Source organism: Mustelus asterias, chromosome 5 (genome assembly GCF_964213995.1).
Source record: "Mustelus asterias chromosome 5, sMusAst1.hap1.1, whole genome shotgun sequence".
Lineage (NCBI taxonomy): Eukaryota > Metazoa > Chordata > Chondrichthyes > Carcharhiniformes > Triakidae > Mustelus > Mustelus asterias.
This window is the reverse complement of record NC_135805.1, coordinates 31,330,038-31,348,214: the sequence shown is the minus strand read 5'-3', so window position 1 is coordinate 31,348,214 and position 18,177 is coordinate 31,330,038. Positions and strand designations below refer to the sequence as shown.

The 18,177-nt window shown below is 49.6% G+C and overlaps 1 protein-coding gene and 1 non-coding gene across 2 annotated transcripts in view; both read right to left on the bottom strand.

Moving 5' to 3' along the window:
- The window catches only part of zbtb24 (zinc finger and BTB domain containing 24), a 33,475-nt gene that overhangs the window by 8,388 nt on the left and 6,910 nt on the right, over positions 1-18,177 (bottom strand). The window contains exons 3-4 of the mRNA XM_078212368.1: positions 7,398-7,565; positions 2,153-2,236 (exon numbers count right to left, since the gene is read on the bottom strand). Coding sequence (XP_078068494.1) covers positions 2,153-2,236; positions 7,398-7,565 — 252 coding nt within the window. The remainder of the gene's footprint in view (positions 1-2,152; positions 2,237-7,397; positions 7,566-18,177) is intronic.
- LOC144494315 (5S ribosomal RNA) lies at positions 6,049-6,167 on the bottom strand. The gene has a single exon (XR_013497935.1). It is a non-coding gene; the product is annotated as a 5S ribosomal RNA (ribosomal RNA).

Below are 18,177 nucleotides of genomic sequence, written 5' to 3'. Positions count from 1 at the left end.
TAAATGGTCCCCTTCTGTGTTACAACCATTCCATGATTACATGAAATGACTTATCTCCCTAAACTTTAATGCAGCTATTAACTCAAATGATTAAATGTATTGAGAATTCATATATTGATTCACCAATGGTAATTTCTATCCTGTAACGAGCATCTCATCAAGGATTGTAAAATACATAAAGCAACAATTAGTGTTGCAGACATTGTAAATCTGGCACAGGAATGCACTGAAATTGGATGCAACAGTCCTTTCACAAATGAGCATTTCTTATGGCTCAAATATGGCCATTTCTTACAAGTATTATGTTTTATATAACCATTTACAACACAGCTGCTGAGCTCTCTATAATAACCACAGGGTTTCTGCTAAATCCTGGGGTTAACCCAGGTCAGTAACCAGCACACTGATTTAAAATAGCCAGCAAATGAGAAGACATTTTCTTAGTGACATTTTCTGAACGACACCATCATTTGACATTATGATAGGGGGAATGGCGAAGAAAAAGAAAACTGACTTGCAAAATAAGCAAAACCCAACACCAAGAATACTGCAGTATTGAATAATAAGAGAACTTAAAGGAAGTTAATGTGTGAATCTACAAGGCTCACGCTTGGCTCCCTTCTGAAGAGTAACAAGGAATCAAACTTAGCTGATCAATTACATGGAGAATCCTCACCTTTACTTGAAAATCTTCCATGACCTCGCCACTCCCTATCTCTGTAACCTGCTCCAGTCCTTACAACCCTCTGAGAGTTCTGTACTTCTCCAATTCTAGCCTTTTGCACATACTCTGTTTTCACTGTCCAAAGATGTGCGGGTTAGGTTGATTGGCCATGCTAAAATTGCCCCTTAGTGTCCTGAGATGCGTAGGTTAGAGGGATTAGTGGGTAAAATATGTAGGGATATGGGGGTAGGGCCTGGGTGGAACTGTGGTCGGTGCAGACTCGATGGGCCGAATGGCCTCTTTCTGTACTGTAGGGTTTCTATGATTTCTATGATCACTCCAACACCACCTTCAACTCCCTGGACTTAAATTGTGTATTCCCTCTCTCTTCTTTCTCTTCTCTGCCCTCCTTTAAAATGCACCTTAATGTCTACCTCTTGCCCAGATTTGGATCATCAATCTTAATAGCTCTATCTGGCTCCTTTCTCTGTTAGATTTTGTTTAATATGGTTCCAGTGCCGTGGGAAATTTTACAATACTTGCATTTATATAGCATCTTTCATGATCCCAGGACATCCCACAGTGTGTTACAAATGAATGTTACAATGGGGTGGCACGGTGGCACAGTAGTTAGCACTGCTGCCTCACAGCGCCAGGGACCTGGGTTTGATTCCCGGCTTGGGTCACTGTCTGTGTGGAGTCTGCACGTTCTCCCCATGTCTGCGTGGGTTTCCTCTGGGTGCTCCGGTTTCCTCCCACAGTCCGAAAGACGTGCTGGTTAGGTGCACTGGCCCAAACAGGCGCCGGAATGTGGCGACTAGGGGAATTTCAAAGTAACTTCATTGCAGTGTTAAGGTAAGCCTTACTTGTGACTAATAAATAAACTTTTTTAACTTGAATGAAACACCTTTTTTTAAGTGTGGTGCAGGAAACATGGTCGTTATTTGCACACAAAAAGCTCCCACAAACAGCAATGTGATAATGACCAGGCTGAGGGAGAAATGCAGGTCATGACACCTGGGATAAGACTGTTCTTCAAAATATTGAACCGTGGATTATTTTATGTCCACTTGAAAGGGCAGACAAGGTCCCAGGTTAATATCTGATCTGGATTTCTCACCTCCAACAGTGCTGCATTCCCTCATTCTGCACCAGAGCATCATTCTAGATTTTGGTGCTCAAGGCTCTGGAGTGGGACTTGACCATTTGCCCTTTTGACTCAAAGGTGGCAGTGCTACCAACTGGACCACAGTTTGCACTGTGTCAAAGGCACTACATAAATACAAGTTGTTGCTGTTGAGAAGAAAATACTTGGGATACTCCCAAAGGACATATCCAGTTCAGAGCTGATCAAAGACACAAGAGCAACATTTCAGTAATTTATACTGGTTATATTATGACATTTTTGATAAAAAAACAACTTGCAGCACATTTTTATTTTCGAATTCTAACAAGCCGGGGGTACATGTTACAAACTGCACATTATACCTGTATGGATCCTGTAGTGGCTCTTCAGTTGTCTCCTCTGAGTAAAAAACTTTCCACACTGGTCACAGTTAAAAGCTTTCTTTCCTTAAAATAAAAATTACATTTTTAGTGAAGGTTGTCTGGTAATTATATATATAAAAAACTGCAAATTGAATAGAAGTATGAATGCAGCAACAGTACATAATAATACAGTATCATTACATATTGACAATGTTTAAAAATAAATTTAAAAATGTTGAATGTCTAGCAGACATCAGGCATCCTAGTCCCTGCAGTGCCCCATGTGCATGGAAGGCCTAGATGGTGCCCATGGACATTGCATGCTCCCTCTCCAGGGACACCCAGCCCTGAATGTAGCCACAGTAGAGGGACAGACAGTCAGTGGTAACACAAATGGAGAGCAGTGTTTGTTCCAACTGCTTTGTTGAAAAAAATTAAACCAAATAAACAAACTGAGAGACAAAGTGAAAGGGGGCAGCCCCTTGAATGGGAACCGCCCGAAACAAAAACAACTCACGAATGAAACTTAAACCAAAAGATGATTACAAGGATCGATAAGAAATCCTAGTCCCTGCAGTGCCCCATGTGCATGGAAGGCCTCGATGGTGCCCATGGACATTGCATGCTCCCTCTCCAGGGACACTCAGCCGTGAATGTAGCCACGGTAGAGGGGCAGACAGTCAGGTCGGGCAAGCCCCCCAATCACACGCTACCTGCATCTATTAATGGCAAGTTTGGCCAGGCCCAGGAGCAGGTTCACGAGGAGGTCCAGTGTTTGTTCTATACAGATGTCTGCCTAATGTTGGTAATCGCTTCAAATTGCACAGGCCTATGTCTGAAAACCTGTCTGACTTCACAGCGCCACAGATAGCTGCTATTTTTGAACATTGTAAAACATTTGTCCACATTGTGATTGCAAGAATTTTGTCAAAATATCTTATTTTGAACAAAGGTTTTTTCAAACACACAGTAATAATTTATATCGCTCTCTCACTGAGAAGCAGGCCAGGCAATCTTCTTTGACCAGTGGTGATCTATAACTGGTGCAATGACATGGGCCTGGGCAGAGAGGGTGGGGTGGAGGGTGGGATAGCATTTGACAAAGTTGTCGTCACATGAAGTAGTCTCACAACACCAGGTTAAAATCCAACAGGTTTATTTGGTAGCACGAGCTTTCGGAGCATTGCCCCTTCATCAGGTGAGTGAAGAGTTCAGTTCACAAACAGGGCATATATAGACACAAACTCAATTACAAGATAATGGTTGGAATGGAGTCTTAACAGGTGATCAAGTCTTTACAGATGCAGACAATGTGAGTGGAGAGAGTTAAGCACAGGTTAAAAAGGTGTGAATTGTCTCCAGCCAGGACAGTTAGTGAGATTTTGCAAACCCAGACAAGTCGTGGGGGTTACAGATAGTGTGACACGAACCCAAGATCCCGGTTGAGGCTGTCCTCATGTGTGCAGAACTTGGTTATCAGTTTCTGCTCAGCGATTCTGCGTTGTTGTGTGTCGTGAAGGCTGCCTTAGAGAATGCTTACCCGAAGATCAGAGGCTGAATGCCTGTGACTGCTGAAGTGTTCCCCAACAGGAAGAGAACACTCTTGCCTGGTGAGTGTTGAGCGGTGCTCATTCATCTGTTGTTGTAGCGTCTGCATGGTCTCGACAATGTACCATGCCTCGGGACATCCTTTCCTGCAGTGTTTCAGGTAGACAATATTGGCCAAGTCACAAGAGTATGTACCGTGTACCCGGTGGATGGTATTCTCACGTGAGATGATGGCATCCGTGTCGATGATCCGGCATGTCTTGCAGAGGTTGCTGTGGCTCTGTTCTCCTGAAGGCTGGGTAGTTTGCTGCGTACAATGGTCTGTTTGAGGTTGTGCGGTTGTTTGAAGGCAAGTAGTGGAGGTGTGGGGATGGCCATCATCGATGACATGTTGAAGGCTCCGGAGAAGATGTCGTAGCTTCTCCGCTCCGGGGAAGTACTTGATGACAAAGGGACGATCTTCACATGAAGTTTTCCTCACCCCAAATCAGCAAACATCTTCTGTAACTCAATGTTGAGGCTGATGAAAAGTCACACACCTGAAACGTTTAACTGTTCCCGTCTTTGTTCCTCTCTTTCTGCTTTCATTTTATGTTTCTAGCATCCACAACACTTTGCTTTTGTATCACTGCTCCTTACTCTAGATTTTTCAATGCTTGATTTGAGATCACTCTCATAGGTAGATGACAACACCAGTGCTTTGCAGTGTCTCCCTGCTATTGGGTACACGTGTGTTAACATCCCCAGAGCTGATCAGTAGATGCACCGTCCATTAATTATTTTTAAATGACTGGGACTTTCCTTGGTCTTCCTTCAGGGTTTATTAAGTGAAAGTGAATTAAGTCAGACCTTGTTTTAGATTTAAACTATGGAGCAATTTTACTGAGCAATGAATGAATTAATTTATAATATGATCACACAATACAAATCCCATTAGCACATTGATATGATTATCAAAATGTAATGATTTTCATAACTGCTATCATATTCAACAATGACTAGAACCATTTTATCTATAAAAATGAAAGCCAATCTCAAAAAGTCATATATTCAAGAAGTGCATTTTCCCCTCTTGTAAGCTTAGTACCTCAGAGGGTGTGAGAGCTTCAAGTGTTTAGGTGTCCAAGCCACCAACAACCTGTCCTGGTTCCTCCATGCTGACACTATAGTTAAGAAAACCCACCAACACCTCTACTTCCTCAGAAGACTAAGGAAATTTGGCCTGTCAGCTACGGCTCTCACCAACTTTTACAGATGCACCATAGAAAGTATTCTTTCTGGTTGTATCACAGCTTGGTATGGCTCCTGCTCTGCGCAAGACCGCAAGGAACTACAAAAGGTCGTGAATGTAGCCAATCCATCACGCAAACCAGCCTCCCATCCATTGACTCTGTCTACACTTTCCACTACCTTGGAAAAGCAGCCAGCATAATTAAGGACCCCACATGCCCCGGACATTCTCTCTTCCACCTTCCTCCGTTGGGAAAAAGATACAAAAGTGTGAGGTCACGTACCAACCGACTCAAGAACAGCTTCTTCCCTGCTGCTGTCAGACTTTTGAACGGACCTACCTTGCATTAAGTTGATCTTTCTCTACACCCTAGCTATGACTATAACACTACATTCTGCACTCTCTCCTTTCCTTCTCTATGAACGGTATGCTCTGTCTGCATTGCACGGAAGAAACAATACTTTTCATTGTATACTAATACATGTAACAATAATAAATCAAATCAAATGAAGCAGATGGTGGACAGAAGCAACACATATGCTGCTCTAGCTGAGTCAGTACAAATGGATTTTCAAACCATAGGCATTGTCTCTGAATGAAAGGAATAAGCTACCAAGACAAAACTATTTCACTTTTCTTACACATGCAATATGTGAGTATCTATAAACCCCACTACTTACTCATAGCAGTGATCAAGGTAAAGTCGCTGTGATCCTGATGACCACTGGCTGCTCTCCCCCTCAAGGGGGAATAGTGGTGATTTAACCCGAGGATCACCACACCTCAGGCAAGGGGCAAGGTGGGCCTTCAGCCGGTGCGGGAATTGAAGCCGCATTGTTGGCGTTGCTCCACATCGCAAACTGGTCATCCAGTCATCTGAGCTAAGCTGACCCCCGACACAAAAGCATAAAATCTCACAAAATCACAGAAACAAATAATGTTGTGATCACATAAGGGCAAGGCTGTAGCAGCTGAATGCCCTGGTGAAGCCAATTCGTAGCATGGGCCAGCAGGCAGGTGTGCCGAGGAACGGCTGAGGGAGCAGCCAAAAGATTGGCTGCCTCTGGGCCGAGGCTGCGGTGACCGTGTGTTGTGGGCAGCCTCTGCTGGCAGCAAAAGCCTACTGCACCTGGTATTCCCAGGCGGTCTCCCATCCAAGTACTAACCAGGCCTGAGTCTGCTTAGCTTCCGAGATCAGACGAGATCGGGCGTTTTCAGACTAGTATGGCCGTAGGCATTAACTGCCCTGCTTTCTGGCTAATTCAAGTCTCATAGCTCAGCCGCTTCTTCTTTGCAGCCATTTTAAATTTTTTTTCCTCTCTCCTTGTGCACTCTTTCCCTCTAACCGCTTTTCATGCCTTGGATACCTGGCTGTCTTCCACCTCAGCCACCACCCAAAGTGCAAAGCTGTAGCAGCTGAATGCCCTGGCGAAGCCAATTGCGTAGCGTGGGCCAGCAGCCAGGTGTGCAGAGGAACGGTGAGCCAGGCTGAGGGAGCAGCCAAAAGATTGTCAGCCTCTGGGCCGAAGGTGTGGAGAGTGGATGATGTGAGCAGCCTTGATTTGATTTTATTTGATTTGGTCAAATTGCTTCTTTTAACGTTCAGAATTTGAAGTTTTGGAAGTCAGCGTGTGAAGTTAAAGCTTTTCTTGTTTGTCGGAAATAAAAGAACAATAAAATAAAAGCAAATTAGGAATATGAGAAACACATAACTTTCAGCTGATTTCCAAAGGTGACTAGCAGAGAAAACCAATCCTTTGGCCACAAGAGAAGGACAATGATCTGAAATTGGGACAAACACAATGAAAGTAGGATAGAAAAAAGCAGAAATGTCTGGAATGGAATCTTGCAGCTTTACAACAATAATAAAACACAAAATAGGATATTCACCAAATAGATCAAGAAGCACTAATTCAAATTGTGGGCTATGGAATGCAATTTTGTGAGAAAATACACTCAGGATGAACAGCAACTTACAAGAAGATAATTATTGTGAATTATTAGAGAAGAACTCTGAACAAGCTGATACCTTGCTGGTCTGTCTGACTCATTATTATAACACAAGATACATTTATCTATTGAGCCATCAAAAAAGCATCAAAGTGGAATCTGTTACCAAATAAACACATTCTCCAATCTCTTGTGTCATTGAAACATGAGGTTCGGATTCCTGAAATCGCTCTGAAGGGAAATAACTTCCAGGGTTATTGGGATAGAGTAGGGGAATATGACTAACTGGATTGCTCTATTGAGAGCTGGCATGAACTCAATAGGCTGAATGGCCTCCCTCATGTTGTAACGACTCTACAAGTACTCTGTTAGAACTTAGTTCTGTCTCTCATGAGGAATCATTGATATAAATCACTTCCATGCGGTGCAAAAGTTGGTTTACTGATTATCTATTGTTGGTAATGATTCATTTGTTATTCAAGTTATGATTAAAAAAACAAGGTGCAGTTTAAATACCTGTGTGCAGACTCATATGCTCCAACAGGGAGTGTTTGGTGGTCAATGCCTTTTCGCAGACTGTGCAGTGATAAGGGCGCTCCCCAGTGTGCATTCTTTCGTGAACCTGTAGCGTGTGCTTCTGTGAAAATCCTTTACCACATTCAAAACACTTAAAAGGACGTTCGCCTGTCATGGGAAACAATTTAAAATTAACATTTAAATGCCACAATTTGCATCCAACCCTGTGACAACAGAACTAAGTGAAGCTTTTTTTCTCTCTCTTTCCTTAAAAGTGTAAACTTAGGTACATAGGAACAGGAGTGAACCATTCAGCCCCTGAAGCCTATTTGCCATTCAATTAGATCACGGTTGATCTTTAATCTCAATTTTCGGTACGTGTTAAATATTAAAGGGGAAAGTTCTGTTCTGTATCTTAAAGTACAAGTTGTCTACAAAAGATGTTAGTCAATGTTACTTTAAGTTTATCTGTTGCAGTAAAAGTTGTGAAACTTGAAATCTTGTTACATGACCCTTTAAGATATTCACTGGAAATTTACATTTATTTTTATAAATCATGGGTCTCCATAGAGGTCATGGTAATTCAAAGAGACAATCTGAATGGCAAACTGTCATTCCTTCCCCGTCCATATTTCTCTTTTCTTTGGCAATTTTAACTTAATCAAATGTGTTAACTCCACGATTTGAAATCTAAGAAAAAGAGGAAAAGACAGTAAGGAGAATAAGGAAAGAAGTGATAGGCAGAGAAATAAAGGGCCAGAGTCAGATAAGGACCGAGCAAAAAATAGTAGGAAAGGGAAAAGGAATGTTAAAAGTGTCCACCTTAATGTTTTGTACCTGAATTTTCAAAGCATTCGAAACAAAATGGATGAACTAGTTGCACAGATAGATGTAAAGGGGTATGATATAATTGGCATTACGGAGACGTGGCTCCAAGGTGAGCAAGGATGAGAGCTATTCACTGTTTAGGAAGGACAGACAGAAAGGAAAAGGTTGTGGAGTTGCATTGCTGATTAAAGATAATATTGATACGATATTGAGGAAAGATATTAGCATCGATTATGTGGAATCCATATGGGTGAAGTTCAGAAACAACAAGGGGCAAAAAAACATTGGTGGGGGTGGCTTACCAAACTGTGTGGAAATGTTGGGAAACGCATTACACAGGAAATCAGAGGTGCATGTGTTAAAGGAACATCTGTAATTATGGGTGACTTTAATCTGCATATAGATTGGAAGAGTCAAATCAGTCACAGTACAATAGAGGAGGAATTTCTGGAGTGTATATGGGATGGTTTTCTGTAGCAATACGTTGAGGAACCAACAAGAGAACAGACCCATCTTGGACTGGGTATTGTGCAATGAGAAAGGATTAGTTGGCAACTTAGTTGTGAGACAACCCTTGGGGATGAGTGACCATAATTTGGTAGAATTTTTTGTCAAGGTGGATAGTGATGTAGTTGATTTTGAGACCAGGGTCCCGAATCTCAATAAAGGTAACTATGATGGTGTGAGGCATGAATTGGCCATGACTGACTGGGAAACATTACTGAAAGGGAACACAGTGGACAGGAAATGGCAGGCATTTAAAGAACGAATAGGCGAACTCCAGAAGCTGTTTATTCCTGTTCGGCGCAAGATTCGTAAGGGAATTGTGGCCAAACCATGGCTTACAAGGGAAATTAGAGACAGTATCAGATTCAGGCAACACAAAGCAACAGGCCTGAGGATTGGGAGCAGTTTAAAATTCAGCAAAGAAGGATCAAGGGATTGATTAAGAAGGAAAAATAGAGTATATATTAAAAATAATATTTAAAATAATTATTAAAAATAAGCTAAGGGGAAGATAAAAACTGAACGTAAAAGTTTCTATAGATATGTAAAGAGAAAAAGATTGACAAAAGCTTGTCAAACGTAGGCCCTTTAGAGTCAGAAATGAGAGAATTTATAACGGGGAATAAGGAAATGGCCGAGGAATTAAATTTGTACTTTGCTTCAGTCTTCACAAAGGAAGACATGAATAATGTACCAGAAGTTCTGAGAGAAATACGTTTTAGTGAGGAGCTGAAAGAAGTCAGCATTAGTAGAGAAATGGTTTTAGGGAAATTGATGGGATTGAAGGCGGATAAATCTTCAGGATCTGATAATCTTTATCCCACAGTACTTAAGGAAGTGGCCCTGGAAATAGTAGACCCATTGGTGGCTATTTTCCAAAATTCTTTGGACTCTGGATTGATTCCTACAGATTGGAGGGTAGCAAATATAAGCCCATTATTCAAAAAGGGAAGTAGAGAGAAAACTGGGAACTATCGACCACTGAGCCTAACGTTGGTACTGGGGAAGTTGCTAGAATCCATTATCAAGGATTTCATAACTAAGCATTTGGAAGGCAGTGGTAGAATCAGACAAAGTCAGCATGGAGTCACAAAAGGGAAGTTATACTTGACGAATCTATTGGAATTTTATTGGATAGGCAGAAGCTTTTTCCCAGGGTGGAAGAGTCAATTACTAGGGGGCATAGGTTTAAGGTGCGAGGGGCAAGAGGTAAAGGAGATGTACGAGGCAAGTATTTTACACAGAGGGTGGTGGGTGCCTGGAACTTGCTGCCGGGGGAGGTTTTAAGGAAATTGATGGGATTGAAGCAGTGGAAGCAGATACGATCATGACTTTTAAGGGGCATCTTGACAAATACATGAATAGGATGAGTATGGAGGGATATGATCCCCGGAAAGGTAGGGGGTTTTAGTTCAGTCGGGCAGCATGGTTGGTGCAGGCTTGGAGGGCCGAAGGGCCTGTTCCTGTGCTGTAATTTTCTTTGTTCTTGTTCTTTGAGGATGTAACTAATAGAGTTTACTGAGGAGAACCAATGCATGTGGTTTATTTAGGTTTTCAGAAGGCTTTCGACAAGGTCTCACATAACAGACTACAATGTAAAGTTAAAGCACATGGGATTGCAGGTAATGTCTTGAGATGGATAGAAAGCTGGTTAGCAGATAGGAAGCAAAGAGTTGGCATAAATGAGTCCTTTTCTGATTGGCAGTCAGTGACTAGTGGGGTTCCACAAAGGATCTGTGCTAGGACTCCAACTGTTTACATTACAGAGGATCATAGAATCCCTACAGTGCAGAAGGAGGCCATTCGGCCCATCGAATCTGCAACGAACACAATCCCACCCAGGCCCTACCCCCATAACCCTATACATTTACTCTGGATACAAAAGAAGCCAGAGGGTGGTTGTAGAGAGTTGTTTTTCAAACTGGAGGCCTGTGACCAGCGGTGTGCCTCAGGGATCAGTGCTGGGTCCACTGTTATTTGTCATTTATATTAATGATTTGGATGAGAATATAGGGGGCATGGTTAGTAAGTTTGCAGATGACACCAAGATTGGTGGCATAGTGGACAGTGAAGAAAGTTATCTCCAATTGCAACGGGATCTTGATCAATTGGGCCAGTGGGCTGACAAATGGCAGATGGAGTTTAATTTCGACAAATGCGAGATGATGCATTTTGGTAGACTGATCCAGGGCAGGACTTACTCAGTTAATGGTAGGGCATTGGGGAGAGTTCCAGAACAAAGAGATCTAGGGGTATATGTTCATAGCTCCTTGAAAGTGGAGTCACAGGTGAACAGAGTGGTGAAGAAGGATTCTGCATGCTTGGTTTCATCGGTCAGAACATTGAATACAGGAGTTGGGACGTCTTGTTGAAGTTGTACAAGACATTGGAAAGGCCACACTTGGAATACCGTGTGCAATCCTGGTCACCCTATTATAGAAAGGATATTATTAAACTAGAAAGAATGCAGAAAAGATTTACTCGGGTGCTACCGGGACTTGATGGATTGAGTTATATGGAGAGGCTGAATAGACTGGGACTTTTTTCTCTGGAGCGTAGGAGGCTGATGGGTGACCTTATAGAGGTCTATAAAATAATGAGGGGCATAGACAAGGTAGATAGTCAGTATCTTTTCCCAAAGGTAGGGGAGTCTAAAACTAGAGGGCATAGGTTTAAGGTGAGAGGGGCAATTTTTTCACACAGAGGGTGAGACCTTGGTGTCCTAGTGCATCAATCGCTGAAAGTAAGCGCGCAGATACAGCAAGCAGTGAAGAAGGCAAATGGTATGTTACCTTCATACCGAGAGGATTTGAGTATATGGATAGGGATTTTGCTGCAATTTTATAGGGTGTTAGTGAGGCAACACCTGGAGTATTGCGTGCAGTTTTGGTGTCCTTATCTGAGGAAGGATGTCCTTGCTATAGAGGGAGTACAGTGAAGGTTTAACAGGCTGATTCCTGGGGTGGCAGATCTGTCATATGTGGAAAGACTAAATTGGTTAGGATTATATTCACTGGAGTTTCGAAGAGTGAGAGGGGATCTTATAGAAACATATAAAATTCTAACAGGATTAGACAGGGTAGATTCAGAAAGGATGTTCCCAATGGTGGGGGAGTCCAGAGCTAGGGGTCATAATTTGAGGATAAGGGGTAAACCTTTTAGAACTGAGGTGAGGAGAAATTTCTTCACCCAGAGGGTGGTGAATGTGTGGAATTCGCTACCACTGAATGAGGCCAAAACGTCTGATTTCAAGAAGAAATTAGATGTAGCTCTTGGGGCTAAAGAGACAAAAGGATATGGGTGAGAGGGGGAGATCAGGAGATTGAATTTGATGGTCAGCCATGATCAAAATGAATGGCAGAGCAGACTTGAAGGGCCGAATGGCTTCTAGTTTCTATGTTTCTTTGATCAGCAGTAAGCCCCTGCTTTAAGTTGCCCTGTTTTTTCGTTTTAAAATCATTTATTCTTTCGCCCGTTTTTCTAATTTGTGCTGTTATTTCCGTTCTTTCTGTGCAGCGTTGGCTTTGGAGTTGTGCATCATCACACTCATTACACATTGTCATAGTCATTGGCAGAGCAGTGAAACAGGGTTGTGTTGGGAAGTTTGTCTGCAACCTCAGCTGTTGGTATTGGAGGTTCCCAGATCTGTCCTGCTCCACACACGCTCATTGACTCACTCGGGCCCCGATCGGCATCGCACTCCGGCCCCTCCTGACGCCTTGCTTGACATCATATGCTGGCCCTGTTTGATATTGTGCTGCTGTTCTACATGCCCACCCCGCTTATAAATCTCACTCCTACCACGCTTGCTACCGCTTTGCCAATGCCTGCTCGCTGCCTCACTCCTGCCCTGCTCGCTGCCTCACTCCTGCCCTGCTCGCTGCCTCACTCCTGCCCTGCTCGCTGCCTCACTCCTGCCCTGCTCGCTGCCTCACTCCGGCCCCGCTCGCTGCCTCGCTCCTGCCCCGCTCGCTGCCTCGCTCCTGCCCCGCTCGCTGCCTCGCTCCGGCCCCGCTCGCTGCCTCACTCCGGCCCTGATCGCTGCCTCGCTCCGGCCCTGCTCGCTGCCTCACTCCTGCCCCGCTCGCTGCCTCGCTCCTGCCCCGCTCGCTGCCTCACTCCGGCCCTGCTCGCTGCCTCGCTCCTGCCCTGCTCGCTGCCTTGCTCCGGCCCTGCTCGCTGCCTCGCTCCGGCCCTGCTCGCTGCCTCGCTCCTGCCCCGCACGCTGCCTCACTCTGGTCCTGCTCGCTGCCTCGCGCCTGCCCTGCTCGCTGCCTCCCTCCGGCCCTGCTCGCTGCCTCGCTCCTGCCCTGCTCGCTGCCTCACTCTGGTCCTGCTCGCTGCCTCGCTCCTGCCCTGCTCGCTGCCTCACTCTGGTCCTGCTCGCTGCCTCGCTCCTGCCCTGCTCGCTGCCTCACTCTGGTCCTGCTCGCTGCCTCGCTCCTGCCCTGCTCGCTGCCTCACTCTGGTCCTGCTCGCTGCCTCGCTCCTGCCCTGCTCGCTGCCTCACTCTGGTCCTGCTCGCTGCCTCGCTCCTGCCCTGCTCGCTGCCTCACTCTGGTCCTGCTCGCTGCCTCGCTCCTGCCCTGCTCGCTGCCTCACTCTGGTCCTGCTCGCTGCCTCGCGCCTGCCCTGCTCGCTGTCTCCCTCCGGCCCTGCTCGCTGCCTCGCTCCTGCCCTGCTCGCTGCCTCGCTCCTGCCCCGCTCGCTGCCTCACTCCGACCCTGCTCGCTGCCTCGCTCCTGCCCTGCTAGCTGCCTCGCTCCTGCCCTGCTCGCTGCCTCGCTCCTGCCCTGCTCGCTGCCTCGCGCCTCCCCTGCTCGCTGCCACACTACGGCCCTGCTCGCTGCCTCCCTCCGGCCCTGCTCGTTGCCTCGCTCCTGCCCTGCTCGCTGCCTCGCTCCTGCCCCGCTCGCTGCCTCGCTCCTGCCCCGCTCGCTGCCTCGCTCCTGCCCCGCTCGCTGCCTCACTCCGGCCCTGCTCGCTGCCTCGCTCCTGCCCTGCTCGCTGCCTCGCGCCTCCCCTGCTCGCTGCCTCCCTCCGGCCCTGCTCGCTGCCTCGCTCCGGCCCTGCTCGCTGCCTCGCTCCTGCCCTGCTCGCTGCCTCGCGCCTCCCCTGCTCGCTGCCTCACTACGGCCCTGCTCGCTGCCTCGCTCCGGCCATGCTCGCTGCCTCGCTCCTGCCCTGCTCGCTGCCTCGCTCCTGCCCTGCTCGCTGCCTCGCGCCTGCCCTGCTCGCTGCCTCACTCGCTGACTCCCTCTGGCCCTGCTCGCTGCCTCGCTCCTGCCCCGCTCCTGCCCTGCTCGCTGCCTCGCGCCTCCCCTGCTCGCTGCCTCACTCCGGCCCTGCTCGCTGCCTCACTCCTGCCCTGCTCGTTGCCTCACTCCTGCCCTGCTCGCTGCCTCGCTCCTGCCCTGCTCGCTGCCTCGCTCCGGCCCTGCTCGCTGCCTCGCGCCTCCCCTGCTCGCTGCCTCACTCCTGCCCTGCTCGCTGCCTCGCTCCGGCCCTGCTCGCTGCCTCGCGCCTCCCCTGCTCGCTGCCTCACTCGCTGCCTCACTCTGGCCCTGCTCGGTGCCTCACTCCTGCCCTGCTCGCTGCCTCGTGCCTCCCCTGCTCGCTGCCTCACTGCGGCCCTGCTCGCAGCCTCGCGCCTGCCCTGCTCGCTGCCTCGCGCCTCCCCTGCTCGCTGCCTCCCTCCGGCCCTGCTCGCTGCCTCGCTCCGGCCCTGCTCGCTGCCTCGCTCCTGCCCTGCTCGCTGCCTCGCGCCTCCCCTGCTCGCTGCCTCACTACGGCCCTGCTCGCTGCCTCGCTCCGGCCATGCTCGCTGCCTCGCTCCTGCCCTGCTCGCTGCCTCGCTCCTGCCCTGCTCGCTGCCTCGCGCCTGCCCTGCTCGCTGCCTCACTCGCTGACTCCCTCTGGCCCTGCTCGCTGCCTCGCTCCTGCCCCGCTCCTGCCCTGCTCGCTGCCTCGCGCCTCCCCTGCTCGCTGCCTCACTCCGGCCCTGCTCGCTGCCTCACTCCTGCCCTGCTCGTTGCCTCACTCCTGCCCTGCTCGCTGCCTCGCTCCTGCCCTGCTCGCTGCCTCGCTCCGGCCCTGCTCGCTGCCTCGCGCCTCCCCTGCTCGCTGCCTCACTCCTGCCCTGCTCGCTGCCTCGCTCCGGCCCTGCTCGCTGCCTCGCGCCTCCCCTGCTCGCTGCCTCACTCGCTGCCTCACTCTGGCCCTGCTCGGTGCCTCACTCCTGCCCTGCTCGCTGCCTCGTGCCTCCCCTGCTCGCTGCCTCACTGCGGCCCTGCTCGCAGCCTCGCGCCTGCCCTGCTCGCTGCCTCGTGCCTCCCCTGCTCGCTGCCTCCCTCCGGCCCTGCTCGCTGCCTCACTGCGGCCCTGCTCGCTGCCTCACTCCGGCCCTGCTCGCTGCCTCCCTCCGGCCCTGCTCGCTGCCTCCCTCCGGCCCTGCTCGCTGCCTCCCCTGCTCGCTGCCTCACTGCGGCCCTGCTCGCTGCCTCGCGCCTGCCCTGCTCGCTGCCTCGCGCCTGCCCTGCTCGCTGCCTCACTCCTGCCCTGCTCGCTGCCTCACTCCAGCCCTGCTCGCTGCCTCACTCCAGCCCTGCTCGCTGCCTCACTCCGGCCCTGCTCGCTGCCTCACTCCGGCCCTGCTCGCTGCCTCGCGCCTGCCCTGCTCGCTGCCTCACTCTGGTCCTGCTCGCTGCCTCACTCCTGCCCTGCTCGCTGCCTCACTCCGGCCCTGCTCGCCGTCTCGCTCCTGCCCTGCTCGATGCCTCACTTCTGCCCTGCTCACTGCCTCACTCACTGCCTCACTCCTGCCCTGCTCACTGCCTCGCTCCTGCCCTGCTCGATGCCTCACTTCTGCCCTGCTCACTGCCTCGCTCCTGCCCTGCTCGCTGTCTCGCTCCTGCCCTGCTCGCTGTCTCGCTCCTGCCCTGCTCGCTGCCTCAGTCGCTGCCTCACCCCTGCCCTGCTCGCTACCTCACTCCTGCCCCGCTTGCTGCCCCGCTCTGGCCCTGCTCGCTGCCTCGCTCCGGCCCTGCTCGCTGCCTCGCTCCTGCCCTGCTCGCTGCCTCACTCCTGCCCCGCTCCTGCCCGCTGCCTCACTCCTGCCCGCTGCCTCACTTCTGCCCCGCCTGCTGCCTCGCTCCTGCCCCGCCCGCTGCCTCGCTCCAACCCCGCCCGCTGCCTCACTCCTGCCCCGCTCGCTGCCTTGCTCGCTGCCTCGCTCCTGCCCCGCTCGCTGCCTCGCTCCTGTACCCGCTCGCTGCCTCGCTCCTGCCCCGCTCGCTGCCTCACTCCTGCCTCGCTGGCTGCCTCACTCCTGCCCCGCTCGCTGCCTCACTCCTGTCCCGCTCGCTGCCTCACTCCTGCCCCGCTCACTGCCTCACTCCTGCCCCGCTCGCTGCCTCACTCCTGCCCCGCTCGCTGCCTCACTCCTGCCCCGCTCGCTGCCTCACTCCGGCCCCGCTCGCTGTCTCACGCCGGCCCCGCTCGCTGTCTCGCTCCTGCCCTGCTCGCTGCCTCACTCGCTGCCTCACTCCTGCCCTGCTCGCTGCCCCGCTCCTGCCCTGCTCGCTGCCTCACTCGCTGCCTCACTCCTGCCCTGCTCGCTGCCTCGCTCCTGCCCTGCTCGATGCCTCACTTCTGCCCCGCTCGCTGCCTCACTCCTGCCCTGCTCGCTGCCTCGCTCCTGCCCTGCTCGCTGCCTCGCTCCTGCCCTGCTCGCTGCCTCGCTCCTGCCCTGCTCACTGCCTCGCTCCGGCCCTGATCGCTGCCTCACTCCGGCCCTGCTCGCTGCCTCACTCCTGCCCTGCTCGCTGCCTCACTCCTGCCCCGCTCGCTGCCCCGCTCCGGCCCTGCTCACTGCCTCGCTCCTGCCCTGCTCGCTGCCTCGCTCCGGCCCTGCTCGCTGCCCTGCTCCGGCCCTGATCGCTGCCTCACTCTGGCCCTGCTCACTGCCTCACTCCTGCCCTGGTCTCTCCGGCCCTGCTCGCTGCCTTGCTCCTGCCCTGTCACTCCTGCCCTGCTCCCATCTACTTACAGCTCATTGATGCACCATTCATCAACCCACCCCAAATGGCGATTTGATATATTATTTCCACATCCAGGGAACAGAGATTAGGGAGAGGCTCAATGTGGTTTGGGAAGAGACACTGGGGATCAGCGGAGAGACTCACTGGGGAACATAACTCCATTTATTTATTAATTATCTTGTGAAAATCTGATTAGGATCATAGAAAAAATTCACTTAAGACTGAAAGAATTCACTTAAGACTGTTTAGCTTAAAGTCATGCTTTTAAAGAACACGGCTAGAACTATCACCAAGGGATTATAGACAGGCTGAGTGGACAAACATTGGCAGGAGAATGATGTGGGAAAATGGGAATTTGTTCACTTTGACCAGGAGAGTAGAAAAGCAGTATGCTAATTCAGTGGAGAGAGATTGGAGAATTGGGTAGTACAGAGGGATCTTGGTGTCCTCATACCTAAATCACGTAAAGTTAGCATGCAGGTTCAGAACTAATTAGGCAAACAAATGAAATATTGGTGTTTATTTCAGGAGGAATGGAATATAAAGATAGGGAAATTTTACTGCAGCTGTACAGGGTCTTGGGGAGACCACATCTGGAGTGTGCAGTTCCGGTCTCCTTATGACACAATTGCATTGGTAGCAGTTCTGAGAAGCTTCACTCAACTCATTCCTGGGTTGTAGGGCATACCTTATGAAGAAAAGTTGAACACGTTGGGCCTATACTCATTGGAGTTTAGATGAATGAGATGTGATCTTATTGAAACAAACCGGGAGGATGTTTCAACTTGCGGGAGAGACTGTAACTAGGGGACACAGATTAAGAATATAATGTCTACCATTTAAAATGGCAGTCAGGAAAATTATTTTCTCTCATTAGTCTGTGGAATTCTCTTCCCCAGAAAACAGTGGAGGCTGGGTCATCGAATTTATTCAAGGTGGAGTTTGACAGATGTTTGACAGACAGGAGAGACAAGGGTTACGGGGGGGGGCGGGGGGGAAGTCAGGAAAGTGGAGTTTGAGGCCACCACCTGATCAGCCATGATCTTACCAAATGGCAGAGCAGGCTCAAAGGATAAATGGCCCACTCCTACTCATAAGTCCCATGTTCCTCTGACATTAAGTGAGGAATTACTATAGCTTCTCCCATATAGTGACCTCAGTATTGCATTGTATCAGGTCAGATTTCAAACCATCTTTATATCCCTTTCTCTGGCTGTCAACATTCCTGCAGTCAAACTAAAAGCAAATTACTAAGGATGCTGAAGATCTGAAATAAAAACAGAGTGCTGGAAATGCTCAGCAGATCTGGCAGCATCTGTGGTGAGAAAAACACTGTTCATGTTTTGAGGCCAATCTGACCATCTTTGAACTAAGTTCCGAAGTAGAGTGATGCTGCACTGGATTCT